Source organism: Rhodotorula toruloides (assembly GCF_000320785.1).
Source record: "Rhodotorula toruloides NP11 unplaced genomic scaffold Scaffold11, whole genome shotgun sequence".
NCBI classification, from domain to species: Eukaryota; Fungi; Basidiomycota; class Microbotryomycetes; order Sporidiobolales; family Sporidiobolaceae; genus Rhodotorula; species Rhodotorula toruloides.
In genome coordinates this window covers 378496-392784 of record NW_015622971.1, presented here as the reverse complement: position 1 = coordinate 392784, position 14289 = coordinate 378496, and the positions used below count along the sequence as shown (strand labels likewise).

General features: G+C 62.7%; 8 protein-coding genes across 8 annotated transcripts; 5 read left to right on the top strand and 3 right to left on the bottom strand.

Annotated features, from left to right (window-relative positions):
• Nucleotides 1-558: 558 nt before the first annotated feature.
• Nucleotides 559-2262, bottom strand: RHTO_01012 (uncharacterized protein; the record flags this gene model as incomplete). The annotated part of the gene is made up of 2 exons (XM_016414696.1): nucleotides 559-1716; nucleotides 1780-2262. The coding sequence occupies 2 exons, from the start codon at nucleotides 2260-2262 to the stop codon at nucleotides 559-561; spliced, it is 1641 nt and encodes a 546-aa protein (XP_016273377.1).
• Nucleotides 2263-3366: 1104 nt separating this feature from the next.
• Nucleotides 3367-5286, top strand: RHTO_01011 (Pectin lyase fold/virulence factor superfamily protein; the record flags this gene model as incomplete). Its single annotated transcript, XM_016414695.1, has 5 exons — nucleotides 3367-3564; nucleotides 3626-3956; nucleotides 4011-4383; nucleotides 4461-4673; nucleotides 4734-5286. 5 exons carry the CDS (start codon nucleotides 3367-3369, stop codon nucleotides 5284-5286), a joined length of 1668 nt encoding a protein of 555 aa, XP_016273376.1.
• Nucleotides 5287-5487: 201 nt separating this feature from the next.
• On the bottom strand, nucleotides 5488-6762 carry RHTO_01010 (mitochondrial carrier protein; the record flags this gene model as incomplete). The annotated part of the gene is made up of 6 exons (XM_016414694.1): nucleotides 5488-5553; nucleotides 5612-6156; nucleotides 6213-6314; nucleotides 6371-6433; nucleotides 6492-6587; nucleotides 6642-6762. 6 exons carry the CDS (start codon nucleotides 6760-6762, stop codon nucleotides 5488-5490), a joined length of 993 nt encoding a protein of 330 aa, XP_016273375.1.
• A 319-nt stretch (nucleotides 6763-7081) lies between these two features.
• On the bottom strand, nucleotides 7082-8341 carry RHTO_01009 (homeodomain transcription factor HD1; the record flags this gene model as incomplete). The annotated part of the gene is made up of 1 exon (XM_016414693.1): nucleotides 7082-8341. The coding sequence occupies one exon, from the start codon at nucleotides 8339-8341 to the stop codon at nucleotides 7082-7084; it is 1260 nt and encodes a 419-aa protein (XP_016273374.1).
• A 163-nt stretch (nucleotides 8342-8504) lies between these two features.
• RHTO_01008 (transcription factor) lies at nucleotides 8505-9844 on the top strand (the record flags this gene model as incomplete). Its single annotated transcript, XM_016414692.1, has 2 exons — nucleotides 8505-9074; nucleotides 9131-9844. The coding sequence occupies 2 exons, from the start codon at nucleotides 8505-8507 to the stop codon at nucleotides 9842-9844; spliced, it is 1284 nt and encodes a 427-aa protein (XP_016273373.1).
• A 668-nt stretch (nucleotides 9845-10512) lies between these two features.
• RHTO_01007 (protein of unknown function DUF2231) lies at nucleotides 10513-11359 on the top strand (the record flags this gene model as incomplete). The annotated part of the gene is made up of 4 exons (XM_016414691.1): nucleotides 10513-10615; nucleotides 10669-11020; nucleotides 11104-11166; nucleotides 11236-11359. 4 exons carry the CDS (start codon nucleotides 10513-10515, stop codon nucleotides 11357-11359), a joined length of 642 nt encoding a protein of 213 aa, XP_016273372.1.
• A 700-nt stretch (nucleotides 11360-12059) lies between these two features.
• RHTO_01006 (uncharacterized protein) lies at nucleotides 12060-12771 on the top strand (the record flags this gene model as incomplete). The annotated part of the gene is made up of 2 exons (XM_016414690.1): nucleotides 12060-12329; nucleotides 12391-12771. The coding sequence occupies 2 exons, from the start codon at nucleotides 12060-12062 to the stop codon at nucleotides 12769-12771; spliced, it is 651 nt and encodes a 216-aa protein (XP_016273371.1).
• Nucleotides 12772-13205: 434 nt separating this feature from the next.
• RHTO_01005 (uncharacterized protein) lies at nucleotides 13206-14214 on the top strand (the record flags this gene model as incomplete). Its single annotated transcript, XM_016414689.1, has 2 exons — nucleotides 13206-13731; nucleotides 14090-14214. The coding sequence occupies 2 exons, from the start codon at nucleotides 13206-13208 to the stop codon at nucleotides 14212-14214; spliced, it is 651 nt and encodes a 216-aa protein (XP_016273370.1).
• Between the last annotated feature and the right edge of the window lie 75 nt (nucleotides 14215-14289).

Genomic DNA, 14289 nt, shown 5'->3' with positions numbered 1-14289 from the left:
GGCAACGACCGCAAGTCAAGCGTCTCGACTCTTGTTGAGCGCTCGACTGGTCGCTGTTGTCTTCGAGGACGGAGGGCAAAGTGTGTGAGCGGCGGAGCGGCGAGCGACGGAGGACCCAGGAGAGATCCGTCGGACGACCGTCAGCGACGCTATCAGGCGACTCGCGAGCCCGCTGGCTTGGCACGGGTCCGCCTGCCTCGTGAGATGGAGGGAGAAGTTCTTGCAACACCCTTTCCGCACGCGGTCGACGGTGACACAAGCAAGTCTTCACGCGCCAGTTCGGACACCCGCTCGTCTCGGGAGAACGCTGGCGGAAGATGCGGGACCGCTCGAAGGGGACGATAAGGAGAAGAGGAAGAGGGAGAACGGCTCGCTGGGGTTGCCAGACGGAGCATGCAAGGATTGCGCAGAGGCATATTAGAGCTACATCGGTTGGTACGACTCGGCTATGGAGACAGGCATGTGCGTGAGCGAGGAGGAGAGGAAGATACAGGTCAAGGGATATGAGGAGGAGAGGCGAGCACATTGGCTCTTTTGTCGATGGAGGGGAGGGCGCACTCAGATCCACTCGTAGCAGACGTGACGCTCCGCGATGGTCGGGGTCGCCTGGCCATTGGCGACGAGTTTGGCTCGCTCAGCCGCCGCAAAGCTCGCCGCGCCGCGCTTGTGCCTCGTCGTGTTGACGAGCGGGGTCTGCTGAATGCGCGGAGTCGGAAGCGACGGAACCGATGCGAAGCGCTGATGGACAGGCGGGAATTTGAACGACGCCGCGCGCGAGTCGTTCGAGTAGTACCCCGAGTCTGAGGTGTCGCCGCATGACGACGAGGCAGACGAGGCGCACGACGTCGCGAGGCTTGGGAGGTCGTTGCTCGAGCTGAAGTACTCGGAGAGCTCGTCGAGAGCCGGGCAGATGTCGTGCTCGGGGATGGGCGAGCGCTGAAGCGTGAGAGGCTTGATGGTCGAAGCGGAGAGGGCAGAGTCGCACGACTCGGCAGACTCGCTCGTCCCGAACGTCGCGACCGTGCAGGGCGTAGCATCCGCCGCATCAAATGTGACCGACGATCGTGAGGGGCAGAGGAGGACGTCTTCGGGGATGATGATGGTCGTGCTCGAGTCGCCCTCCTCGTCGTCGCTGAAGGTGAGCGGCGTGAACGTCGTGTGTCCCGTCTCGATGAACTCGATCTCGAGGTCGTGCGAGATCGAGCGAGCGTGGTGAAGTGACGGATGCTGGTCGGCGGAGCGGTCGAGCGAGGCGCCCTCGAAGACGATGTCGGCCTCGTCGTCGCCAAAGATCGCAAGCCCAGTGACGGGCGACGCCATCGACTCGCGTTTGGGCGGTTTGACGGTGCTCAAGCTCGCGCGGATCGTCGACTCGCGCCTGCTCCCCCTCGGACTGACCGCGACGTCTTCCTCGATCTGGCTGAGCCTGACGCGGTGGAAGTACTCGTTGACGGCGTCGAGTCCGGCAATCTCGTCCGACATGCGTTTGCGGTGCGCCGTTCGGGGAGTGAGCGGGACACGAGACGCTTTGGGCGAGGGGAGCTCGAGAGTGCAGCCGAGGGTTGGAGAGGGAGGCATGGACGATGCGGCGGTCGACACGGAGAAGTTGGACGACGTCGAAGGTCCGCGCGAGTGCGTCCAGGTGGGCTGGTCTTCGGACGACGAGGTGGAAGCGCGGTTCGCGCCACCTGGATAGCGGTTGTAGTACGAGTCGCTCTGCGTCACGGCAAGCCCAGGTCAGCATCGACCACGAAGCAGAGAGCAAGGCGGTGTGCTCACCATGTCGGCGGGACCGTCCGTCCATTCACCGGCGCAGCCAAAGTCGAGGCGGTCGCGCGAACCGCCGTGCGTCCAGCGCTGGAGGCGGCGGCGAAACTTGGACCCTTCCTGCTTGTGCGAGGCCGAGTGTGACGACTTGGGCGACGAGGGTGCTGACGTTCGCGGCGCCGTAGCGACGGTGGAAGGGAGACCTGTCCAAAGGTCTTCTTCGACGCCGGTCGAGGGTCGGCGCTGCCTGGGCGAGGGCGGGAGCTTGACTAGCCGCGCGGGCGTCGTCTCCGTCGAGGGCTTGTACATGGGCATGAAAGGCGGCGCGGCGAGGGGGATGTGAGCTGGGGCAGAGACGATGTCCGAGGAAGTCGGAGGGGGCTGGAGGCTGCGTCGCGCGAGGCGTTTGCAGTGCGCTGCGAGTGGTGGAGGGAGAGAGAGCGTCCTCGAGTGACGGGACGAAGGGAACGGTCGCCCGGGAGGCAAGGCAGCCATGGGTGCAGGCGAGAAGGATGTCGCGAGGGGCAGAGACGACGCCAAAGGTGTCTGAGGGGGACGGGCGGTCGAGGCCAGACACCCGCCTCCGCTGCCGGTCTGTGCCTTGCCGTCGGACGTAGATCCTCGTTTAATCTGCCTCTGCACGGCAATCGCAAGAGAGGTCGAGCCGTCGTCTCGAAGCGTCCGGGACGAGAGAGAGAGAGTAGCGACACCAACCCGCGGTGGACGAGAGGCGAGCACTCGAGCGAGATCAGGTCTGCCCACGCACGTCAACCAGCAGCCCGTCTCTCTGTCCCGTGTCGCGATGGCGAGGATGCGGCGACGATGGCAGCTCCCCTTGACCGACAACCCTTTCAACCCGCCTCCGCTGGAGCTGAATGGTGAGCACAGTCCAAGCAAGCGTTGTCCTGGGCATACGTCTGCATGACGGCAGCTTTGCTAGAGCGGGGGAACGAGGGAAACTGAGCGGGTGGCAGGTCGCCGTCCGCCGCCTTTGGAAGGAGCGACGACGACGACGTCTCGCTGGCTGGCGAGGATCCTTGTTCTGTGGAGGCAGACCAGGCGCGCCCGCATTCTGGCCAAGCCAGCCGTTCCCTCGAGCGGAAGGCAGATCCTCTCAACTGCGCCTCCTCATAATTGCTTGCTTGTCTCGCCCTCGTCGCCCGGTCGAGGGGCTGGATGGTCCTCTCCAGCACCTGCGCGTAGATCCAGCGATCCCTCCATCACGTCCAGCCCATCCCCAATCCTGCTTCATTACGGCCCGCCTCCTCCTTGCGCTTGATTACACCCACACAGGACAGCGGCGACCTTCGAACAAGGAGGCTGGGCGAGACAAGCTTCACTGGCTGCTCGAGCTCGCAGGCGGAGACCCGGAACCGGCCACAGAGCCGCTCGACTCGAACTCTCCCCCTCCTCAGCTCTTCCTGCGACCTTGCGCTCGCTTGCTCGCCTACGGTCGCTTCTCACAAGGTCTCGCGAGGCGCCTCCACGCACGTCCGAGGTTGGACGACAGAACTTTGGTCCGACAGGCGTGCTTGGCGGCGTCTGCGACTCGTTCCCAGGAGACCTTCCCGCTCTCGCCAACCCACAATTCGTTTCGATATGGCGCAGCGCCGACTCCGCTCCCCACTGGTGATACTCTCCGCCTTCCTCCTGCCGCTCGCAGGCGCAGCAAAGCAGACGCCGTTCACGACGCCTTCCGACTGCATCGACTCGGCAACGGCAGTGGAGCTGAACCAGCTATTGCGGACGGGCGGAGCAGGAACTGCGGTCGTCTTGTGCCCGTACGCGCAGGTCTCAGTGCGTTGGGTTGCTCCAGACAGCGCGAGGCGAACTTCGCTAACCTCCCTCCCGCTCGCAGATCGACCCTCACGGCTCTCCCATCACCTTCACCGCCGCCCGCCAAGCGATCTACACCCGAGGCTTCCCCGAAGACCACTCTCGCGCGACCCTCGTGATCGAGAACGTCGAAGGTCATTTCTCAGGCGACTTGACGACCGCCATCCAGGCAGACTGCAATGCGTGTCGAGGCGTCGTCGTGCGGAACTTGCATGTTGATGGTGGGAGAGAACAGATGGGAGAGGTCGAGGGAGGAGATGCGTTGATCAAGGTTGGAGGGAACGAGGGAGCGCAGGAGGTCACGTCCGTCAACGCTTGGGGTGCGAGAGGATACGCTGTCTTGCATGCTTCCGGTGCGCTCGGTCCCTGATCCTCGTTGTGATGCGGCTGACGACGTATGTGCGCAGAGGGCGAGAAGGGAACCTGCCGCGACGTCTCGATCACCGACAACGTCTTCCACACCTCCGGCCCCGCACCCCTCGACGCCTTCCTCCAATCCGAGCTTCGCCGACTCCGCGACGGTCCGCCCGCCTACCTCGGCCAAGAACGTCCCGGCACCTGGACAGACGGGATCAGCGTCGCTTGCGCGCACTCGACTGTCGCGGACAACACGGTCAGGGACGTCTCGGGCGTCGGAATCGCGTTGCGAGGAGCCCAGGGGACGCAGGTGTACCAGAATACGGTCGTCGCGAGAGATCGGGATATGCTCGTCGGGATTGCGCTGGTCGCGAATCCGAGGGTCAAGGCGAAGGCGGGCGAGTTGGGCGGAGTTGTCGTCAGGTACGTCAGAGGGACAGGTCTCGGCTTGTGCTTGTCTAACAGTGCAGAGCTGATGCCGCCCTCCGCGGACGATACAGAGAGAACCGCGTTCACGCCGCCTCCGCCATGATCCGCATTGGCATCTCGACAGGTTCCGGCGCCTGGTCGACCGACGAGCTTGCCGGCGACCACCAGATCCCGTTCGGCAGCGAGATCGTGCGCAACAGGTTGTCGAGCTACACCGGCTACTTCGGGTACGCATTCGCTCTGAGCGATGCGAGGGGATTGCAGGTGCAGGATAATGCGGTTTCGTGAGTCTCGCTCTCTTCTCGAGCTCTCAGCAAGGTTGAGCTGACTAGAAGGTTTCGCAGGGCGTCAATCTGGGGCGTCGAGACGACCGCTTGCTACGATCGACCCGCCTACATCCCTCCCACCCCTCTCCTCCGCGACCCCCGCTCCGTCATCGGTTCCCTCCAACCCTCCTTCCTCGACAAACACTTCGGCTTCCTCCTCTGCGTCGGACCCGCCACACCCTCCACCTCGTTCGCTATTTCGCGACACCAGATCAACGATGCGCAGGCGCGGAACTTTCATAAGGCCATGACTGCGAGGGGATGGAAGGGCGGAGCGGGCGAGAGGGGACGAGGAAGGCCGGCGGACATACCCGTGAGGGAGATGCATCCTGCGCATGTCGTCGGGCATGGCAGGCGAGGAGACGAGGGCGGAATCGAGGCGAGCGGGCCGGCGAAGGTCTCGACGGAGAAGCGGAAGTGGTACCCGATGCCTGAGGCGAAGGATTTTGAGCTGGAGAAGGAGGAAGAGGCGCGAGGAAAGGAAGGGAAGGGCATGAAGCTGCGGAGGATGAGGGGTCAGCGGGCGATGGGAGCGACGGCGGTGCGGGCGAAGGCGTTGCGTGGTCGATGAGTCGTGTATCTCCTCAGCATCCTGCGGTATACCTTTTGGAGCCGTTTTGTAGCATACCCAGCATCGTGACCCATTCGAACCAGCTGTGCCGTCTAAGTGCTCTGGAGCATTTATTGCGAGGCGTCTACTGTTGACAACACGATGATATCTATATCTGCAGAGAGTGGTGAAATGTTCAGTGCGCGAGGAAGAGGAGGAAGTCTAGCTGAGTCCCTTCCACCGCTTGATGGACTCGTAGATCGTCATGGAGATGCCATTCGCCGGAATCTGCAGCCGCATGGGTTAGTAAGGACGTACGCGATGACGAGAAGCGAGTGAGACGCACCGCATAAGCCACTCGAATGCCCAACCCCCTCGTGAACGCCTTCGCTCCCTCCTGCCGCCACAAGTCCCGCACGATTTGGCTGATACCGCCCTTGACAGTCCCTCCTGATGTCTGCCACCGCGCTTGTATGACTTCGATTGGCGAGGTCGTGCAGGCTGCGACGGCGACGGCTGAGACGGAGCAGAGGGTGTAGCGGAGGGTGACGGGGATGCCGGTTGATTCGGTGGCGGTGTCGGCGGATGCAGAGGATGTTGGAGAAATGGAAGGCGAGTCGGATTGAGCGGAGGTAGGCGAAGAGGCGGAGGACGGTCGGTAGGACGAGTAGTTGGGGATGAAGCGCATCTTGAGCGACTCGTAGATACACCAGTACACCGAGATATTGGGTACGAAGATGGCAGTTCCCATCCAGTACCCTCGCATCAGGCCCATCCAGCCTTCGTTCTTGATAATCTTGCGGGTGAGGGCGACGGCGGAGGTGCCTTCTCGGCCGGTCTGAAGGCGGGATTTGAGGACGTCTAGGGGTGTCCAGATCGCGCCGGACGCGACTACGGGCGAAGAGCGTCAGTAATGAGAGAGGGGCGGAAGAGACAAGCACACGCACATTCTGCCGCAGTTCCTGCTGCCACAAAAACCGGGATCTGCTGGAGGAGCGACGCTTCGCGGTCTTGCGGCAGGAACTTCTCGCTAAAGTATCGCTTTGAGGCTGTGTGAAGCCCTAGTCAGCGGAAGGAAGAGGCGGAACGAGGAGTAGAGGCGGACCTTCGTAGGTTGCGAGGTAGACGGAGAGAGCGGGTACGGAGAAACCGATCGCAACGGGTAGGCCTGCAAGCTCTCCTGGATCAGCTGAGATGGTCGACGAAGCGCAGGAAGCCGTACGCACCGGCATACAGTCCCCTCACTCTCGGCGCAGGAACGAGCTCCCTGAGCGGCGGCACCGGGTGTCCAGCCGTCTGTATCCGTATCCGAATCGTATCCACTGTGGAAGAGCTGTCAGCTCCTTTAACCGAGTCAGAGCAGGAGCAGGACGCACGAGGATGGGTGAAGACCCTCGCTGAGATCGCGGAGGATGAGGAAGCGACGATCACCCAAGGGTTCAAGTAGGCCTGCTTTGCCGCTGCCTCACTGCCCGCGAGCGCCTCTTCCGCCTCCATGCCGTTGTCGCGGTCGTGTGAAAGTGAGCCGGCGAAATGAGCGAGGGTCGACGGCGAGCTCGTGAGGCGTGGTGAGGTGACAATGGAGTGCTGTAGCAAGTCAGAGAAGCCTAGCAAGCTGTTGCAGCGGTCAAGACGAGCGATGTGAGCGGGATGAGCGAGGGCGAGTTCAGCCGTTCCTTCTCTTCCGGCGGCGACGACGAGGCGAAGTCTCTGGCTCGACTGGGGTGATAGACGAATGCACTGCTTGGAAGTGATACACAAGGAAAGACGAAGGACGATGAATACAGGACAAAGGAACGAGGCGGAGTGTCTGTTTCTAGGACGAGGCGAATCGAGCGAGCGACGAACCAGTCGGCAACTCGTTGACGGTGCAGAAGTACGGGTGAGGGCGAGTCGGGTAGACGCTGTTGCGAACGACGAACGAGCCGCGGCGGGGAGAATGGCGAGAGGCGCGAGCGGGACTGGAGTGGACAAAGGTCGAGCGGCCGTCGAAGTTGAGCAGCGACGACGAGGCGGGAGGGGATCCGGGTCCGGTTTTGGAGACGGGGAGGTCGAGGGGGTCGTAGGAGATGAGCGAGTCGGTGGAAGAAGAGGAGGATCCGGAGAAGGTGCGGCGGGAGGAGTCGGGCGAGCTGAAGTCGAAGGGAAGGCGAGGCGCGAGTTCCAGGCGAGTCGTAGGCGTCGGCGCGAAGACGTCCTCGTCTTGGCCGACGGGGTAGGGTGTCCACGAGCCGGGCATGAGGGGCGCGGGCGTCGAAGGAGGGTTATCGAGGAAATGGGCTTGAGGACGCGCCATCTTGCCGCCGACTCGTCTCGCCGGGCCCGACTCGATCCGCCGCTTCGTCGACGTCGTCGGACGGCCCTGGCTGATGATCTCGCGAATCTCGTCACGGACGTGATCCTGCCGGTCGTTCTTGAAGTACGCCCTGACGCACTCGACCTCCTTCATCGCTTGCTGCATCTCCTCGTCGTCCTGGCCCGCCTCGTCGATCCGCTTGAGCAACGTCGAGATGCGCCCGTACTTGCGCTTGAGGGCGTGCCAGCCTGACCGCCGGCGCTGGTTCGTGTACCAGGTGTCGAGCTGCCGCCGCGTGTGCACCGTCACCTGCTCGAGCAGCGCGTCCTTGTCCTTCGACGACGGGTACGGGTTCGAGAAGTGGTCGAGGAACCATTGCCGGTACGGGGTGAAGGTGGTGGGGTCGTCCAACGAGTCGAAGGAGTCGGCGTCTCGGCTCAGGGATTTTGCGTCAAGACCCGGACCCGACTCGTACCCATCCTTCGTCGAGTCAAGCGTCGACTTTGCCTGCCGTACCATGTCGATGATGGTCGTGTCGCAACTGGCCTGCAAATTGGCCATTCCTTCGGCCACAATGCGGACCCGACACACAACACCTTGCACCACGGCGATAGCGTCGCTGCTTAGTTCGCCAAGCTTGAAGGCCTTCTGAATCCTGCCGAGGAGCGCGCACCAGTCCTTCACGAGTATGCCATCGACCGTAGCATCTCGAAGCGCGGCGAGGTAGGTGCGCTCGAAAGCTCGCAGGTCGTGCAACAGCGTGTACGAGCAAGTCGACATTGAGCAGTGATGGGTTCGTGAGAGACCGAGAGAAAGCGAAAGCGGCAGCCATTGAGGAACAAAGGGAGAGGAAGAGGCGCGAGCACAGGAGGCCAGAGCGGCAGGACGTGAGGCAACGCCTCTTGGCCCCTCACCGTCTCTGCCTTGTCCCTTCCTCCTTACGATGGATCCATCAGTGCTTGGCCGACTAGCTGATATCGCCGACGACCTGCTTCGTCACAAGGCTTTGTCGGGTCTCTGCGCAGAAGCACGGAACGACGCCACACCTACACCGGGCCTTGCCCTCCCGCTTGTCGGCGGCATAGCAGCGACAGAGCTATACCAGCAGGGTTGTACGCCATTCGCTGTCGAGCAGCTCGGACGCATCTTCGAGAAGTACCGGATGGCCCTTGCCGCGGAGCTGCACAGGACCTACGAAGTCGCCGCCTGCCAGCTCGCAGGACCGAATGAGGGAATGGTATTCGCCTTGAGTCGAGCGCTCGGCCAACGATATCAGCGCGAAACACAGAACATCCGGTTGCGCATCCTCGACGAAGTCCGCGCCGCCCAACTCCGGCACTCCTCCTCTCCTCCCGCGCCCGAGTCACCTCCATCAGGCCGCCCGAAGCAATTCACCGCCGAAGTCCTCGCGATCCTCGAAGCAGCGTTCGAAGCGAGCGACAGCGTCTCGCGGGGCGAGCGTCGCGAGTTGGCGAACGTGACGGGGTTGACGGAGAGGCAGGTGTTGACGTGGGTGCGTACGACTCCACTCTTCCGTTAGAAGAGGGAGCTGACGAGCGAGTCGAGCAGTTCGCGAATCAGCGCCAGCGACGGAACAAGAAGAAGGAGCGACGGGTGCCGAGCACGCCGTACGTCCGCCCTGATCTGGCCGTCCCGTCGACGCCAGCGAGCAGAATTCGCGCGCCGATGCACGGCCACCAGCAGCGGCGGACCGTGTCGGGCTCGTCGTTCGGTTCGAGCGGGAGCTCGTTGGTCGAGTATGCCGAGCAGGATCTCGTCCTTCCTCCGCTCGACCCGTCTGTCCAGCAGCCGCTCTTCCTCCCCGACGTCCCCGTCTTGGGCGACGTGACCGCGCCGACACCCATCGCCGCATCCTTCTTCGCGACGCCCTCCTCGTCGAGATTCGACTGCTCCGCTTCGAGCGTGTCCTCCTCCCTCGACGACTTCTCCATCCCTCAGCTCCCTCGCGCGACCTACGATCCCTCCTCACTCTTCTCCACCTCGCCCTCGAACGCCTCAAAGAGCTCCCTCGACCTCCCTCCACTCGACGCGCCGTTCGAGCCCGCAATCGTCCAAGCGCCCGCCCCGACCGACGCCTGGATGGACGACGAGTTCTACCGCAACTTGTTCGGATCGCTCGGGCTGGACGCGGGCGAGGGAGGAGCGGGGATGGAGACGGACGGAGCGGGAGAGGGAGGAGGGTTGACGCTTTCGCTGGACGCGGTGCGGGCAGAGTTGGAGGGCATGCAGGGGGTGGAGGCGGATCTGTCGTTCCTGTTCTAGTCGTTCCCCGTCAGGTCCCCTCGTTGCTTCGATAACCCTCCCCCTTCAACTGCGTCGTTTCGAGCCGTACTTACTTCTACACCGCGCCGCTGTGCGTGCTCCGTTTCCTGTGGTCACATAGCCTGTCTATCCATCCGTCTAGAGCGAGTCCGAGAGCAGCCTGAGCGACTTTGAGCAGGGCAAGCGAGTTGGCGGAGCGAGACGAGCGAGTTGGGCGTTGGGCGACGACGACGACCCTCGATGCGGGCGGAGAACGCTGGAACATGCTTGACAGGTGCTGCAGCTGCTCTGAGGCTACTGCTGAACCGCCACATCCGCTCAAACGACTCCCACACACCTCCTTCTCCTCGTCGCCCGTCCTCACTCGCCTGCTCGACTCGAAGGACGCGCACCCGCTGCGATCGACGCGCTGGGCTGAATGCGCTGCTCTGCGCCAATCAGCTTGCGTCCGTCTCGCGTCCATGCTCGCTTCTGGAGGCTCCGGACGATCGAGACGAGCCGTTGACGTCGCCTGGCAAAAGGACAACTCTCGCTCGCTCGCTCTCTCGCCTTACTTGGCTTCCACTCACTTGCTCTAACTCGAGACTGACTACGCAGACTCACACAAACAAGGTGCGCACGCGTCGCTGTCCTCCTCGCTCGAGTCCCGCTGATCGCCTCGTCGCAGAATGTCTTCCGCTGCTCAGAAGGCTGAGGCCGTCGCTACGCCCGTCGCCCAGGTCGGCATGGGGCAGGTCAAGTCGTGGGGACACCCGCTCCACCCGGCAACCGGTACGTCTCGTCCACTGTCCCTCCCCTCGACTTCGCTGACCCTCCCTCCGTAGTCCACATGCCCATCGGCTTGCTCTCCATCTCCTTCGGCCTCGACGCTCTCCAGATCGCCCCTGCCCTCTCCTCCGGCCTGACCTACCTCAAGCTGCTCCCTCCCGCCGCAGTCGTTAATACCCTCTCGCACTACACCGGCGCCGCAGGCCTGCTCTTCGCCCTCCCTACGCTCGCGACGGGCATCGCAGAGCTCTACGGCATGTGGACCGGCCAGGCGAAGCAGAAGGAGTCGGTCAAGGCGACGGTTGCGGATGCGGCGGTCAAGAAGGACATTGCGGGCGAGAAGCTCAAGGTCACGCTCACGCATGCGACGCTCAACGACATCGTCATCGGCATTGCGACGTACAACTGGTGAGGCGGCCGTTTCCGGCGCTTACGATCTATGCGTGTTATCCGGTAGATCGGTACAGCTCACTGACACGGCTTCCTTGCAGGTGGATTCGCCGCCAGTCGAGCCAGCTCATCCTCCCCCGCTTCAACGCCCTCCTCTCCGCCGCGTGCGTCCCTCTCTCCTCCCTTCCTGCCTTATCTCTCCGAATTGACCTGTCCCTCTTCACCCCGAGCAGCGCCATCCCCCTCTTCCTCTACTCGGCCTACCTCGGCGGCTCGCTCGTCTACGAATACGGAGTCGGCGTGCAGCGCCAGGGTGAGGCGGCGGAGATCAAGCAGAAGGCGCAGAAGGAGCAGTGAACTTGCGTTCGGTTCGAGGAGGGATGGGGAGGAGGAGGTATCGTATATACTGCAGTGCGTGGGTTTGCAATCGTTTTTGTTCATACTTGAACGTACCAGCAGGAGCGGAGGAGCTCGCCAGCTCGCGGTTCCGACCAGGCTTGCCAACTCCGCTCCTCGTCACCTCGTCACCTCGACCTTCGCCTCTGCCGACAAACCAGCCTTCGCTTCGATCCGCTCTGAGGCTATCTTTCTCGCTCAACCTCGCGCACACTCGTCGTTCAACGCGCGTCCGCGCATTCCTCTCGCGCTCTTGCCGTCCTCGTCTCCCGCCTCATCACCAGCACTCGCCGTGATGATGCAGGCCGCGTCCCTAGTCCACGGCACACTAGTCAATGCCGTCTCCCTCCAATGCGCAGCACGCATCGCCGCCAACCCTCCACCCATAAGCCCAACTCTCGCGCGTCTGTACGAGCTCTCCCGCGACGAGCTCGCCTCGCAGTTCTCGCCCGACAGCTTGATCGACGGCGAGCCGTTCTCGGTCTGGCTTGAGCGTTTGCGGGCGGTACAAGCTGAGCAGCGCAAAGCTGCAGTGGAGGAAGAGCGACGCCTCGTGAGGAGCATCCTTTGCGCAAAGTGTTTGCCGAAGTATGAGGCGGGGCCTGGGCCGAGGTAGCATGAGGTGTTCCCGCACGACAAGGAGTATGGGCGCGGCTGGAAGATGACGACTTGGAGGCAGTACGGGCATGAGAAGGACATGTACGAGAAGTGCGTGCGTGCGGATGAGCAGGGCTTGGCGCGGCCGAAGGACAAGTTTGCTCGGACTCGGAGAGACAAGAAGGAAGACGCTCAGGCTGCCGCTGCGGAGAATGCGGGAGGAGGAGTTGAGCGGACCAACGTCCCGCCTCGCTACCCTGCTTGCGAATGCCCAAGGTGTGTCTGGCAGGCAAGGGAAGCGCTTCAAGAGCCCACTTGCGTCCCTGACAGCAAAGTACGTCCGCTCGTGATTCCACTGGCTCCCCGTTGCGCGCTCACTCTGTCTGTCTTTGCAGGAACTGCGAGACTTCGTCGCGCGATACGGGCTTCGAATCGACTCGTGCTGGAGTGAATATGGCGACTTGGCAAGCGTGTGTCGTCTGTACAAGGCGTCGCCGCAGAAGGGAGGGGTGAATGAGGTCGACCTTGAGGAGGGAAGCAGTCGGGTCGGCTGGGTGTTTGGATCGTGCGATATCGACATGTCTGTCGAGGTCTATTCAAAGCCGGTCAATCTGCAGGCGGTGTTGGAGAAGTGGGCGAAACGAGCGGAGGAACAGCCGCTGAAGGAGTTGTGCGAGGACTGGGACCTTGTCTTCGAGGACAAGACGGTGGACGAGGGTGCCGACATCAGCCCGAAGGTCTACGTCTATGCACACGAGTACAACTCGTCTTACTAGCGTACACACCTTCGTGGACGGAGTGTAATGTCGCCGAACGCAGCTCAACGGACAGTTCGTATCGCTGCCCTCGACTTGAGAAGGCCAAGATAGTCTTTCTCCTCTTCGCGTCGTTCTCCTTCACTGCTAGGCGCTTCGCGCAGGGCGCAAGCACACCACAGCGCCAGGAGCTCGAGCCGAGCGCAGGACGACTTGCGGTTCCGACCAGACGGCTTGCCCACTTCGCTGCTTCGCTCTCATCGCTTCCCATCGCTTGTTCGTTGACACGCTGCTCAGTCAAGGCGCGTTCCCAGCCGGCTCGGAGGTTGCCTTGAGCTGCCCCTCGACCGGCATCCGCCGCCCTCGACCCCTTGCTAGCTTGCCGGCGCCCCGCCTCTTACAAACCGCCTCTTCCCTCTCATTCTCCCTCGTCCACCGCGTGCGGCACCTTCAAGATGTCCGCCGCCATCGTCTACGGCACATTGGTCCAAGCCGTCTCCCTTCAGTGCGCGGCACGCATCGCTGCCAATCCTCCTCCCATGCACCCTACTCTCGCTTGGCTCCGGCGGCTGAAGCATGCAAACTTTCTCTCCCGCTTTCCGCCTGATGCCGTCCTTCACAAGGAGCCTCTCTCCGTCTGGGTCGAGCGCCTGAACACCTTGCAGAGCGAACTGAGGCGAGCGGCAGTCGAGGAGGAGCGGCGTCTCGTCGGCAGCATCCTCTGCTCTCGCTGCTGGGATGCGCGCACCCCCGACGCCCCGCTGCCAAGGTGGCACGAGACGTTTCCGCCCAGCAAAGGCTGGAAGCTTAACGATCGCCCCGCGTATCGCGAGGAGGATGAGAAGAGTTGCGCTAAAGGCACAGTTGAGGAGGGCCAGCAGCAGGCAGCTCTGACCTCCGCAGCTTCCGGCAGCACTACCCAGCCAGACAGGACGCAAGCATCGGACGCTTCTCCCGGCCCCGCAAGAGGAGCAGCCGAGTGTAAGTGCAATCGGTGCATCAGACAAGCTCGACGGGCAGTCTGGAGGCTCAACAAGGACTGTCGGGAAGATGTGCGCAGGACCAAGTTCTGCCAGCAGTGTCAGCGGTGCATTTGCTGATGTTTGACTTGCACAGAAACTCGAAGAATTCTTGAAGCCGTACAACCTCCAGGTCCGATTCAATGACTGCGATGCTGAGGAAAACCTAGCAGCCACAGCGCAGCTCTGAGATTCAACGAGCAAGCCCAGGGATGGCATATTTGGCCGCGTCGAGGCTTGGTACAGCGAAGACGGTGATACAACCGCCTACTCCGAACCTCTCGACTTGCGCGCCATTGCCAACGTGTGCGACGCTGCAGCGGACAAGGACCCGCTGAAGGAGCTTTGTCAGGACTGGGATCTGGTGATGGATGGCAAGACTGTGGACGAAGGCGCTGACAGGCGGATGAAGGTCTACACTTTCGCAACGAGCAGTTACTGCTAGCGCTTCCCCACGCACCAATCTTGTCCCAATCGCTCCGATACACCACTCTGCAACACCATCGCTCAGCATCTCAGC